Source organism: Merops nubicus, unplaced genomic scaffold (genome assembly GCF_000691845.1).
Source record: "Merops nubicus isolate BGI_N331 unplaced genomic scaffold, ASM69184v1 scaffold23041, whole genome shotgun sequence".
Taxonomy (NCBI): domain Eukaryota; kingdom Metazoa; phylum Chordata; class Aves; order Coraciiformes; family Meropidae; genus Merops; species Merops nubicus.
Genome location: NW_008590561.1, coordinates 132 through 13,075, shown reverse-complemented (window position 1 = coordinate 13,075; position 12,944 = coordinate 132). Strand labels below are relative to the sequence as shown.

At 37.9% G+C, this 12,944-nt stretch overlaps 2 protein-coding genes across 2 annotated transcripts in view; one reads left to right on the top strand and one right to left on the bottom strand.

Annotated features, from left to right (window-relative positions):
* LOC103782238 (sacsin-like) overlaps window positions 1-12,392 on the top strand; it is a 32,460-nt gene extending 20,068 nt beyond the window's left edge. The window contains 2 exon segments of the mRNA XM_008949993.1: window positions 2,743-2,746; window positions 12,381-12,392. The gene's annotated coding sequence lies outside the window, so the exon portion shown is untranslated.
* On the bottom strand, window positions 6,198-11,900 carry LOC103782239 (gamma-sarcoglycan-like). Its single transcript, XM_008949994.1, has 3 exons — window positions 11,701-11,900; window positions 7,913-8,036; window positions 6,198-6,371 (listed from the first exon to the last, which is right to left on the bottom strand). Exons 1-3 carry the CDS (start codon window positions 11,898-11,900, stop codon window positions 6,198-6,200), a joined length of 498 nt encoding a protein of 165 aa, XP_008948242.1.
* Window positions 12,393-12,944: the final 552 nt, after the last annotated feature.

Sequence of the window (12,944 nt, the reverse complement as noted above, 5' to 3'; positions counted from 1 at the left end):
AGGAGTCTGATTTTTAGTTCACACTTTCTTTTATAGTTTGTAATACTTTTGGTAATGTCATGCAATACGTTCAACATTAGTTTTTTGTAAAAAAAAAAAAAAAAAAAAAATTAAAAAAATAAAATTATGGAAGTATAATGCTAAATGGAAGGATTTTTCTTTGCTGGATCAACCACATTTAACTTAAAAGGTAAACATTTTCTCATGACATGCTATTACAATTGTTTACTTGACAGCACAGTGAAACTGTAATTTAACTTACAGAATACAAAGGAAAATAAACAACAGTGAGCTTGCAGGGCTGATAGAGCTGTGATAGTGTTACAATCAAAAAATAAAAACCCATGATGAAGGCTTCTTCCATTTTGTGCAAATTATAAAGGGCTTGTTCTCTTCTGAAAAATCCTGCAAATTGTAGTGGGGAGAAATGTGATGCTTGGAAAATGATACTGCTTCTGACTGTGAAGCCCTATTATTATTTCTGCTATTAAATATTAAGTGCCATAATTTTAATAAAGAAAAATGCAAACATACATTTCAGTCTGTTGTGTTTTGGTTTTATAAAGTGACTAAATTTAACTATTATTTCAAGCTTTCCTTTATATAAGTAAATGTGCAATCCTTTTTAGTCATTCTAAAGAAATATTAAAATACTACTAAAAGGAAAAATGCTGTTTTTTCTTGCAATGATAAATGTTTGCAGTTTTCTCAAAGAAATTGTACCCTTTTCTGTTTTTCTTTCCTTTTTTTTTTTTTCCCAATAAATAGCATGAAAGTAAAACACAGATCCTGGTGTGCCATGAAATAAATCAGTTTAGTTAATTCCCTGTGTTTTTAACATAGGTTCTTTTGTGGCTCTTATATACTTTGTGCATTAAGTCAGATGAATAGTATTGAGAGTAAGCAAAATACTAACAAAAGGAAACAGTTCCCCTGTTTTTCAGTCTAAGTGGAGCTGAAACATAAGGCAGCATGGTAGCATACAAACAAATAACAGGAGCAACATAAACATGTCCTGTTTTTAGGTGAGATCTTGAGGAAGGGAATATTTTCAGCACAGAACTGTATTCTAGAAACTTAAGTTGCTTTACCAATATTATTATGAACTATTAAACTGGCTGTGCAGAACTACTAAACTATTTTATTTTTTATAAATAAATAATTGTTGAGTACTGCCACTTGTGAAAATGAAGTTCTTAGGAACCTTAATGGTCTGAAGCAATTTTAAATATTGAACCAAGGTAAGCAAGAAAACCTGAATGACACAGAAAATATTTTTTCTATTATTCCTGGGTTGATACCATCAATCAGTTGCAACAAAATTTACATATGGATGCAGAGAGACAGGTGAGTGGTGTCTCAGCTGGAGGTCTCCTTTTCTTTGTTTAAATTTGCTTAACTCATTGTACCAGCTAGCATAAATAAAGAGGCCTTATGCCACTAGGAAAACATATTGTGATAAAGATTGATTTCATATGTGCCATTTATTCCTTGCAAATAAATAAATAAATAGGATGCTTAATTGATGCTTCATTTTGGCTCAGCTGAGAGCCCTGGGAGAAGCTCAGAACAGTTAGTATGTGAAGATTCCTTAGTAAGGATCTGTAGAAATAAATGTTAGCATGTAGTTTCCACAAAAATAGATTTCACAAGTAATTCTGCACATTACACAAGTTCCATGAGAGAAAAACGTCTTTTTCAGCCAGGTATATGTCGTAGTTCTAGAATCATAGAATGGTTTGGGTTGGAAGGGACCTTTAAAGGTCATCTAGTCCAACCCTTCTGCAGTGAGCATGGACAACTTTAGACCAGGTTGCTCAGAGCCCTCTTCCAACTTGACCTAGAATGTTTCTGGGGATCTTCCACAGGTACTGGTAATCTGTGTAGGAAAAGCAGCTTCAGTAGTCTTGTCTCCCAGGATTATAGTGGTGAGGTTAAGTGAAGATCAGTGGTACATGAAACTGATTTAACTGTACACCTAGTAGCTTAAAATCTGAGGAACTGAGTTTGCAACAATCTTTGGCAGGTTTGTTACTCATCTTCCTGTGGAAGCTTCAAATGTTTTCCTCAACAATGGCATTCACACCTGTTCTAAAAAGCACTAGTCACTTGCCTCAGCAATTAGTGCTAAGAAAAAGGCTTTTTTTTTCCCCAAGGAAACAGATCTTTGTGTAACCAACTACCAAATGACAAATTATTTGCTCAATAATGAAATACAATTTTAAAGCATTTGTACTCAAATCGTCATCAAAATAAAGCTACTGTGGTGATGTGAAAATTAGGATTTAAGACCTCTTAGTGAAAGGACTGCATTTATTTGATGCTTGAATTGCTTTAAGTGAGGCTTTAATAAAATCTCTTGTGATTGCTCCAAATAAAGTACAGGAGGGTAGTACCAGCTTTGACATTTCCTGTCTCTGGATCTGAATACTTTGAGGGTGGCCGGATTGCTGTTGTGGGACACAGGCAGAAGTAATAGTTGAAAAATAATTAAATGTGACAAAGTAGATGTTTACATTTGAAGAAGACACATTTTTGTCACATTAAGGCATTTCTCAATGAGTTTTTTATCAAAACTTGTTTATCTTTGTTTTCTGGGTGATTAATTCAGTAGCACTAGCATAATTTATTGCATACTTTCACCTACTACAGATGAAGACAAGGAAATTCTAGATGTTCAATGAAGCCTAATTGTAAAACATTTTCTACATTCTGAAAAGTAAATTTTTAGTTGGGGCCAAGATTTGTGCTCATATTTTTAAGTGACGTACCTTTCACATTCTTAGAGTCTTGGTAAGATATTTCTGTTTTAAAACTGAAAACATTCATTTAAGTTGCGTTTCATTTAAACACAAAAGGAGAAGCAGACTTTTCAAAATGTATAAAGTTTATTCAAGAACTGAGTTTTCAGTTGAATCTTGCAATTGCCTTTTTGCATAAAGCTATAGAAAGATACACAAGTTTCAATACTGAAGGATTGTGAAACGGAAACAAAAAGGGTTGTGTTTGGGCAATCACCTGTAAAGTTTTAGTAACATTTTGATATTTACTTTTCCACTATATAACAATCCCAACCATTTCCAAGAACTTCTGTAAATAATTCTTTCTGAGGGAAAAAAATATGCAAACATTACAGTTCACTGTGCTGGGTAATATTTTTTTTTCCTTCTTCATTTGGACAGCATTTTTGAAAATAAACTAGCGAAGTGCATACTCTCCTGTGCCATAATTTTCTGTTCATCTGTAAATATTTACTGCAGTTTGATTCAAGTAGACAAAATAATTTTGAAGTATTAAAGAGAGATGGAAAGACATTCAGATGGAGATATCAGAAAAGATTGAGATTAACAACAATGCAGATTATAGCATCACCTGATTATGCTCTGGTAATTTTATTATAAACTTTGTTTCTCTGCTAACCACACCTAAAAGAAAAAAATCCAAAAATGTTCTTCAGTGGCCATCCATACTTTAAAAAGCTACAATAGTTACCGCAACTTCTTAATTGAGGTGTCATAATGCTTAGTAGTTTTACTAGCCAGGGAACTGTACTCTGATTTTCCTAGCTATATAAGTAAAAATGTTAATTAAAACAGAGAAACTGCAATGTAAGAAGTTGTAATGGAAGTGATTTCCAAATTTAGGCATTAGGTTACTTTTATGATACATGGAAAGCCTAGATTCAATTCCTTGCCCTGTATTAACTGGAAAATCACATTTGAAAATGTACATCCAAAACAAAAGTTTAAAATGGATAACTTTCAAATACGCTGTTTCCATTGCCAGCAGAATAGGCAGTTGTAACCAATATACTTATTTACAGTGTCTGGCTAACATTCAGGGATTAGATTAGGTAAATAAGTAGCTGGGTACCACATGGCCATATGTTCCTTGATGTCAGAAACATGAGTAGGATGACAATGCAAAATGCCTTTGAAACTAGGTAGTGACTGAATTCTCCAAGGACTGAAGTCCCTTTTTTGCTGTTATACAACATCTATAAGAGACTGTAGACATTACAGCCCTCTAGGTTACTTGTAGCAACGGTTTTTAGGTATCTGGCACCTGCCTTGGAATTTGCTATCCTTTATTTTAATACTCATACCTTATATCCAATGAATAAGCTACACCTGCTCATAATTCGTTTTGTAAAAGCTTGCACATGGAGCTGGAACCACCTAAACTGACTAAAGGAATGCTGAAGACAGGCTTCTGTTAAAGTCTGACTCAGCTGAGGGCTTAGATTTAGAGAGAGATAACTGCGAGATAGCGTAGAGATACCTCTTCTCTTCAGGGCCAACTACCCTGGACTCACTCCTGTAGGTAGATGTCTACGCCCAGGAAAAGAGAATTTCAGAAATGGAAGATGTGTGGCTTCCTTCTGCTTTAAGAAGTATGTTAGCAACGAGAATACTCTCTAAATAACACGGGAGACTGTGATTCACTCACCTCTTTTGCCTGATGGGACCCAAAAGCTCACCTTAAGCAAGTCTCCTACTTTTCCTATCAACGTCTTTCTGGTCTGTATTAATTGCTGAGGGCTCCACCCTGCTAAAGAAGGGCAATTTCAGTATTGTACATTAGACTTCTGGATAAATTACGAAGGCAGCCCTTGAGGCAGGGACTACCCAGGGCTTTTCCACAACAACAACAGATACTCTTAACTGGAGGCTCTTTCTCTACTCAATCTTTTGTGGGTATCTGGGATCATAACTGAGTGTTGGATTTCTTTGCTTGACCACCAGAGCTGAAGTACCAAGTTTAAAAAATGGCATAGTCTGAACAATTCCTCTGTTCTGATTCTCCTGCTTTAAGGATGACCATTCTTTTCACTAGAAGATGGGTGTTCTATGGTTCAATAACAATAACGGATTAAAATCTTTCTGTAAGTAGACACCAAGGCACTATGTGATAGCATATACTCCTACCTGGGTAATAATATAATCAAGTATATACAAAACAGCATCAAAGGAATTAAAAACCCATGAGGTTTAAACATCAGACTATTAAACACAAATCCTGCTACCCAGAGGTGCGCAAACAATTTATTTGTGTTCAGTGCACCACTGTACAAGGGAATGGGTCTGCAGCTGTGTTTCTCAACAAGGTTAATAAATGGTTTGTCAGCTCTGGTGAACATTTATTTTGTATCCAAAGTCCAAATGTAAAAAAATAATAAAGAGTAGTTTTACTCTCTCCGTTTGTGATGGAGTCCCACTCTGACAAGATCAGAAATATCAGTCAACAGCTGCAGATGGAAATGAAATACTCATCTTATTTGAATCCTGTGGGCTGCAAAAAAGGATTTTTTTCCCCATTGCCCAAATAGTTCCTTGTGTCAGACAATCTGGAGCCACATATTTTTTTTTCTTTTTACTAGTCCAGCTGGCAGAGTAAATTGCCTTGTTGAATTAGCATGTCTTGAATATATAAAAGGGTTTAAATGAGTACAATGGTACAGGCAGTACAACAAACTATTGCTATTATAAAATATACTAACATATTTCTCTGTTGTATAGGGAGCAGATTTGTGACATAGGGAGGTGTAAATGACTCCTGGAGCTTTTTGTATTAGTTATTTTTATATGAATCTCAGTAATAAGCAAATCAGCATATATGTTGCCAAATTAAAACGGAAAGCTATTAGCAAATTAACACCTTTTACACAGAACTTATACAAATACCACATTTTTCATATCTTGTGTTATTGCAAGAACAAAATTGCATAGACCATTTGCTGGCACTTTCTGAATTCCGTAAGTAATGCTTTGTCTTACCAAATAGTTCAAGTAGTTCCCTCAATTTGATTTCACCCACTACTGCAGTGTTTACATGTAGTGAGAGGAAAAAAACCACGAAGCTCCAAAATATCAACAATGACATAATTATCTGACTGAATAATAGTTCAGCAAAGAAACACATTCCTTTTTTTTTTTTTTTAATGCTCTCTGTAAGGCTGTTTTCAAAGTGTTACTAACAGAACATATAATTTGATTGAAGCAATTCTTCTGAAGTTGAAATGTCATTTGTGCTCTTCTTCCCCATTCACCCTGTAGTCCAGAACTGTAGATACAGATTTGTTTTCTAAACTGAAGTACTGTGTTTTTAAAATTATGAAAATTCTGCTTTTGGTAATGGTCTTTAGCAATAATATAAAACTCAGACTGGCAAGGGGATGCGTGGCCTTTTCTGGTGCCTCACTGGCAGACCCGGCTGTACTCTTGGCAAGTGGAGCCCACACCGGCCACGGACAAGTAGAGCTTTCCATCCGGACACACGCAGATCTCGTAGAGCCCGTGAGAAATATGGGATCCACCCCTTGTACCCTCAGGTAATTTGGGCAGTCTCACAGTTTCAGCATCAAGCAAAAGCTGCACAGGATAAAGCAGGAGAAATGGGCTCATTAGAGAAAAGAATGCAATAGCTTGCCATAAAACAACCTGACTTTGTCTCAGCAGTGGTTTAAGAACAGCCTTCTACGCAGACTTGTTATATTCAAGCCTGTTCTGAGACCCAGGCTCTTCTAGGCCTAGGTTCTAGGATAAGCTGGTGCTCATCCCCTTCCTTAACAGAGACCTCGTAAAGTTCAACAAGGCCACATACAAAGCATGGATACAGGCTGGGCAATGAGTGGTTTGAGAGCAGCCCTGTGAAGAAGTACTTGGGGGTACTGGTGGATGAAAAACTGAATATGAGCAGGAAATGTGTGCTTGCAGCCCAGGAAGCCAGTTGCACCCTGGGCTCCATCAAGAGAAGCGTGACCAGCAGGCTGAGGGAAGCGATTCTGTCCCTCTACTCTGGTCTCATGAGACCCTGCCTGCAGTATTCCAGCTCTGGAGCCCCCCAGCATAAAAAAAGACATGGACCTGCTTGAGCTGGTCCATGATGAGGGCCATGAAGATGATCAGGGGGCTGGAGCACCTCCTTGTGAGGACAGGCTGAGAGAGTTGGGGTTGTTCAGCCTGGAGAACAGAAGGCTCTGAGGAGACCTTATAGCAGCTTTCCAGTATTTAGAAGGGGCCTACAGGAAAGATGGGGAGGGACTCTTTATCCAGGAGTGTAGTGACAGGATGAAGGATAATGGTTTTAAACTGGCAGAGAACAGATTTAGATGAGATGTAATTCTTTGCTGTGAGGGTGGTAAGACACTAGAACAGGTTGCCCAGAGGTGTGGGTGCCTCCTCCCTGCAAGTATTTGAGGCCAGGTTTGGATGGGGCTTTGAGCAACCTGATCTAGTGGAAGGTGACCTTTCCCTCAGCAGTTGGGTTGGAACTAGATGATCTTTAAGGTCCCTCTCAACCTAAACCACTTTTTAATTCTGTGATTTATGATAAGAGGTGGGGGCCCCGGCTATACAATGGATAGCAGGGCACGGGTGCTGCTGCTGCCATGGGACCCAGGTCTGCCCCGGCCTGAGAGCTGACGCCTCGCGGCCATGCCAGCTGGTTATGGGTGGACACACAGGTTAGTCTGGAGTGCCTTTGTGGAAGAACTGGCACTGTACAGCCTTGCACAGGGGATAAACAGGCTGCTGCATGTCCTGTGCTGCTGCTGCTGGGACAGCTCTTAATGTCTGCAGAGCTTCACTCCTTAATTTAACAACTCTGTGGCTATCTACCTCTGGGCCAAGGTCCCTGCTGGGATGCCAGGTTATCACTGTGCTAGTGGGGAGCTGAGCACTATCAGAGTTTTATTAGAAAACATTTCTCTAAGTTAATACATTATGTCAATTGGTAGCATTATTTAATCTCACCTATAAATAAAAAATCTTATTGTTGACACCACTGAATTTAACATCCTGTCTCCCAAAATCTGAGGAATTAAATTAACAAAACTTGAAAAAAAGCCTTGAAGTTACATAAAGACAGCAAGATTAACCATAGTTATGGTAACTGAAGTGCTTGTACTCACCACACCATCACTGCTGTGTAGTTTGATATCCATCTGGGAAAGAGCTTCAATATTCCCAGCTTGTGCTTTGATATTAATTCCTCGTGGTGCATCCATGCTCAAAGATCGAGTCGGTGATTCCAACCTGAAAGCAGGAGCAGGAAATCTGACAGTGGCACATTCTCATATGTTCCTTATTTTTGAAAAATAAGTAAGCTTTGAACAAGAACTTGAAGGATGTCCCCTGAAGTCATGTAATAGCTGCAGTTTCTTTTTTCTTCAGGCAGGCTTGAAAAAGGAGGTAAATGTTTAAAAACACCAAAGTATCCCAAATGAAAAATATAGATAAATTCATAATACAAATGCAAGGTATTATTTCAGAGACTACTTCAGATTATTTCAGTATAATGGTTGTTAATGCTTTAAAACTGAAACCTATTTTTACATTCTTTGGTTTTAATGTATTTCATTTTTTGACATCATAAAATATTGAAATTCAAACAATTTAGTGCAGTCTGGAAGTTTTTTAAACAAGAGTTTTGACACGACTATCCATTGGAGCAAGATTTCACTCAGAGTGTGTGTGTGTTGCTTAACTGGATAGCATCTGAAACTTAAAATCCAACAGCTTTGTTAGAAATAAAAATTGTACAACAGAAGGGTGCAAACCCCAAGATGCCACAAGATGGCAGGAATGTACTGTATTAGCTGAGGAATCACCTTGGCGGGCCAGCTGTCCAGGATTAATGATCTTTATTTTCCAAAGAGACAGGTCTTGTTTTTATGCAAAGTTCTGGTATCATTTCCATGATAAGTAGCAAGAACAGAAGTACTAATTAAAAATCATGAGAAGACTACCAACTACATGCTAAAGGAATGAAACCATCTTACACGCAATGCTAATGTAATTGTCTGATGGGTTTCAGTTTCTCAGACTGCTTCAGTGCTTCCTCTTCTTGCAGTTACTGCATTAAAACTAGAATTCAAAAGAAGCCAGTTTGTGCTTGTGAAAAACTTCAGTTCTATCTCAGAATTCTGAGGAAAATAATTCCAGCTGATATTTTAAAACCTAAACCCATGATTGAGCATAGTTAAGCACAGTCACTGAAACTTCATTTTTCATCCCCAAATCTGAAAATATCTCAGGCAATATTTGCTTATCACTGCTGGCCAGGGGTAGCAGAAGATTTGAACTTTGATCTTCAAAGGTTCCTTCCAACTCAAACTGTTCTATGACTCTGTGTTTCTATGATCTGCCTCTTCCCATCATCTCCTGGATTAGTCACCTTCAATTAATTTAAATTCTGGATTAATAATTTAAATTCCTAACAATGAGTAACTGCATCATGGTTCCATATTTGGACTATACGAATAAAATAGTTTGATTCCCTATCCCATGACTGTGAGTTGGCACAAACTTCTGTCACAATCATGCTGAGTACAAGGGCATATGCGTGTGTTCTGTATCAGACATCTAATGCAGTATTAGGAAGTTTTATTAAGCAGAGTTTGTGATTTAAAAACATTCCCCTTACTTTTTGCTTTAGATCCTTAGATTTACACTTTGATGAAACAGGATATCAATTTTTCGCTGAGTGATTTACACAGGAGGTCTATTTCATGGGAATATTTTTTATGCACATTTATATGGGCTATATAATGAAAAATTAATTGAAGTTTGTACTTTCAGTATTTAAAAATGAATATATTTTCATAAGTTAGTGTCAAGGTAGTTGAATATAACTGTTGTGATAGTGTGTTTTAACAAAAAACAATAAACATTTAAATAGCTTATTTTTTTTGTAAACTATTTCACCTACATAATTATTGTATACATAGGCAAAAATATTATTTTTAAGCTCTACTGAATATTACAAAAAATTAATGGGACGGAGTTTTGAAGAGCATATTAGACCTGGAGTTTGAAAAGCAATCAAGCACTGGAGAAATATTTCTTACTTTCTTCTAAAATTAATGTTGGCAAGAAGCCTACAGACTTCAGAAGCATTTACAGATTTATGATATGACTTACATAGAATTTAAATTACATGGCAGAATTACATTTGATATATTAATCACAACCCTAAATTTCTGCTGTTCATACATGTCCTATTTCTAGATTAATTAATTAAGTAATTAATTAATGGCAGTGGGAACTACCATGAAGCTTGAGCAGTGATTTTAAAGCCTTCTGGAACTATTATGCATGAGATTTTAGCAAATACAACTTCATACACCATTCAAAGGTTCAGGGTCTAAACCCCAGGTGTACTAAATAAGAAAAAGGCACCTAGAATAGAAATGACCTGAGCTGGATCTTGACTTTGTCCCTTCTCAGTCCCAACATGATCCCGAAGAAACATGACTTCCTCAGCCCCTTAGACACTGACCTCATAGTCACCCAAAATTCTCCAGTGGTCTCAGCTCTGAAGCACTTCCAATTTGTCATTGGTGGGCAGGTTTGGACTTCTCGTGTATGCTTAGGAGTCTGGGGACCACAGAACTGTCCTAGTAGAGGAGCTGAATGACAGAGATACTTGTATGGACTCAAGGTGTCTCAGAAAGATATGAATAGAGCACTGCAATTATCAGCATTACTGGTGTTTTAAATAGACAGTTATAAAGCAAAATGGAGTTTATTTTTTTTATCAGTGGATCTACTTAAAATGGCTGATGGGAGGATGCTGTTCTGCACTGCAAATGGTTTGGCTTAGTCAGAAGACACATGACTGCGCAGATAATGGCTGATAAGAAAGTTTCAAGTTCTGTTCCCTCGGCAATAAAGGAAGAAGAGAGTAGGCTGGGCTAAACAAACCAGTGATGTGCATCCCTCCAACGTCTTGGCAAAACAAGAATTTGGTTTGCTTGCAAATGCTGGAGGGTGTTTGGAGACTGAGAGGACAGAAATTTATTGTCATAGACTTATTGGTCATTTTATAGTGTTTGTTTGAATTCAGGCAGTAGAATGATGATGGAATATATTGTTACCAGTCACTTTATCTTTTTAAAAAATTACAGGCATATAAATTACATTTAACAGAATGGAGTGAGGATCTTTATCATGTAGAGGAATTAATCTATGTAATGTGCTGTTCTAAATGAGACATCTGTCACAGCTTCTATCTCATTTGGGAAGATGGATTCTGTACTTATAAGTAGCTTCTACATAATGTGGTAGCTGCCAGGGGACTATAAGCAAGCAGTGTGGTGCAAGAGGAATTCATCAGGATGGCCCAACATTTGATGCTGAGGACCTGACACCCCTTATTACACATACCCTCAGAAATACTCTGGACTAGCTGTTGCCTGACCTTGAAAAGTGGATGCCTGGAAAATCTGGAGTACATTATGGATTCTCCAAGAAAGTATAGATTTCAAGTTAAGTTCATCCAAAAGTCATCCTGTTCATGTACCACAAACAGTTCCATAATGAGAACCAAGATGTGGAGAGCTCAAGCAGTAGGGAGGTATCATCCAAAAGCATGTTCCTAATTTGAGTTAAGGCACTTATGTAGACACATCCACAGAACATAAGCAATGGAAACCACACCTAGGCCCACTCGCAGAGTAGGTGTTTTGCCTTGCTCTCCTCCACCCTGATCCCTGCAGCTACCTGGAGGTTTGTTGGCAAAGTACAGGGAAACTGCAAACTGTCAGCTAATGAAAGTCAGGGAAGGGTTGGGGGAGTAGGTGGTCCCTGCTAGTATTTCATAGCTCTGTCATCTGCTGGACATTGGTCCTCCAGTAATCCACTGCTACTAAAACTACCGATTACAAGGAAGACATTATTTTTATTGCTGTGTTCTTACTTGTTGGTAAGATAGTTCCAGAAGTCGAGTATACTGTCTTGGCTGCTTGCCACAGAAAACTGGTGTTGAGGTGTGCAGAATAATTCATGAAGAACTGTGTGAAAGTGTTCTGAGGGAACCTGGACAGCATTCAGGCTCTGGATCTGCAACCATCCCAGCAATGTAAAGGCTCCGAGATTTCCACCTTTCCCTATGAGCATGGTGCTAACTCACTGAGATACCGGGTCACCAGAAACTGCTCAGTGTAGGGAGGATGTGAGGTGAGTGACAGCCTGCTACCATTGTGATAACGAAGCAACTGATACTGCCTGTGCATGCTGCAGAAATATCGATCTCTTCTTTCATCCTGTTCTGGCAGGAGACAGGAGGGTACTTTGCTGATCTTTTAAATGCCACAGTGCATTAGAAAGTTGGTTTTAGTACTTCAGAAAGAGTACCACAGTCTTCTGGAGCACATTTCCTACTGCAGGATGAGGTTGCTTGACTCTTAGAGCAGGACAGAGGAACCAGCTTGCTTTTGTGACTTTGGGGAATTGTTTATTCTTTCTTTCTGGCCACTTTTTGTCCTTTCCATCTCATGAGTCAGCATCTCTCCTGAAGTCAGTGGGGACAGAATTCTTCAGTGTGATTTCAGATAGAAGTTCCCCACATGTATTCATTCTTCCCAGCACCTGTCTGAGGAAGACTATGGTTACTGTAAGTGGACTGGACAGGTAGAACTGCCTCTAAAATTGTGGTGCACCCAAGAAATGGTGTGCCCATAAACACTGCTAGCCCCCTTTTTTTCCCCTTGATTTTTAGTTAAAATAGCTTGCTCAATTTTACCATACAGAGAAGACTTTATGAAATATAAACCTGGCACTACAGTGTGGTAAACTTCTTAGCAGTGTGCAGTGTATTAAGTATTTGACTTAAATATGTTCTTGTATCAGTAGAACAGAAACACCTATGTATTTTAGCCCTGACTCAGCTTTCATTAAAAAAAGGGCCCTTGCACACAGGAGAAAAGAAAATGTCAAATATACTGGACTTGATTTATTTTACTCTGTATCAGGTTATTTCATAGCAGTATGTTAGTTTAGATCATTAACAAGATATTGGTCTTGTGTTCATCCATATGGTGGGGTTATTTTGTGAAGCCCTGTTAAACACTGAAAGAACAGAAGCTGAGTCCAGGCAGAACCTAAATGCTGGCTAGTTCATAAGGCTTTTTCATTAAAAGTTTTTCACAAAGCTTTCTGGTA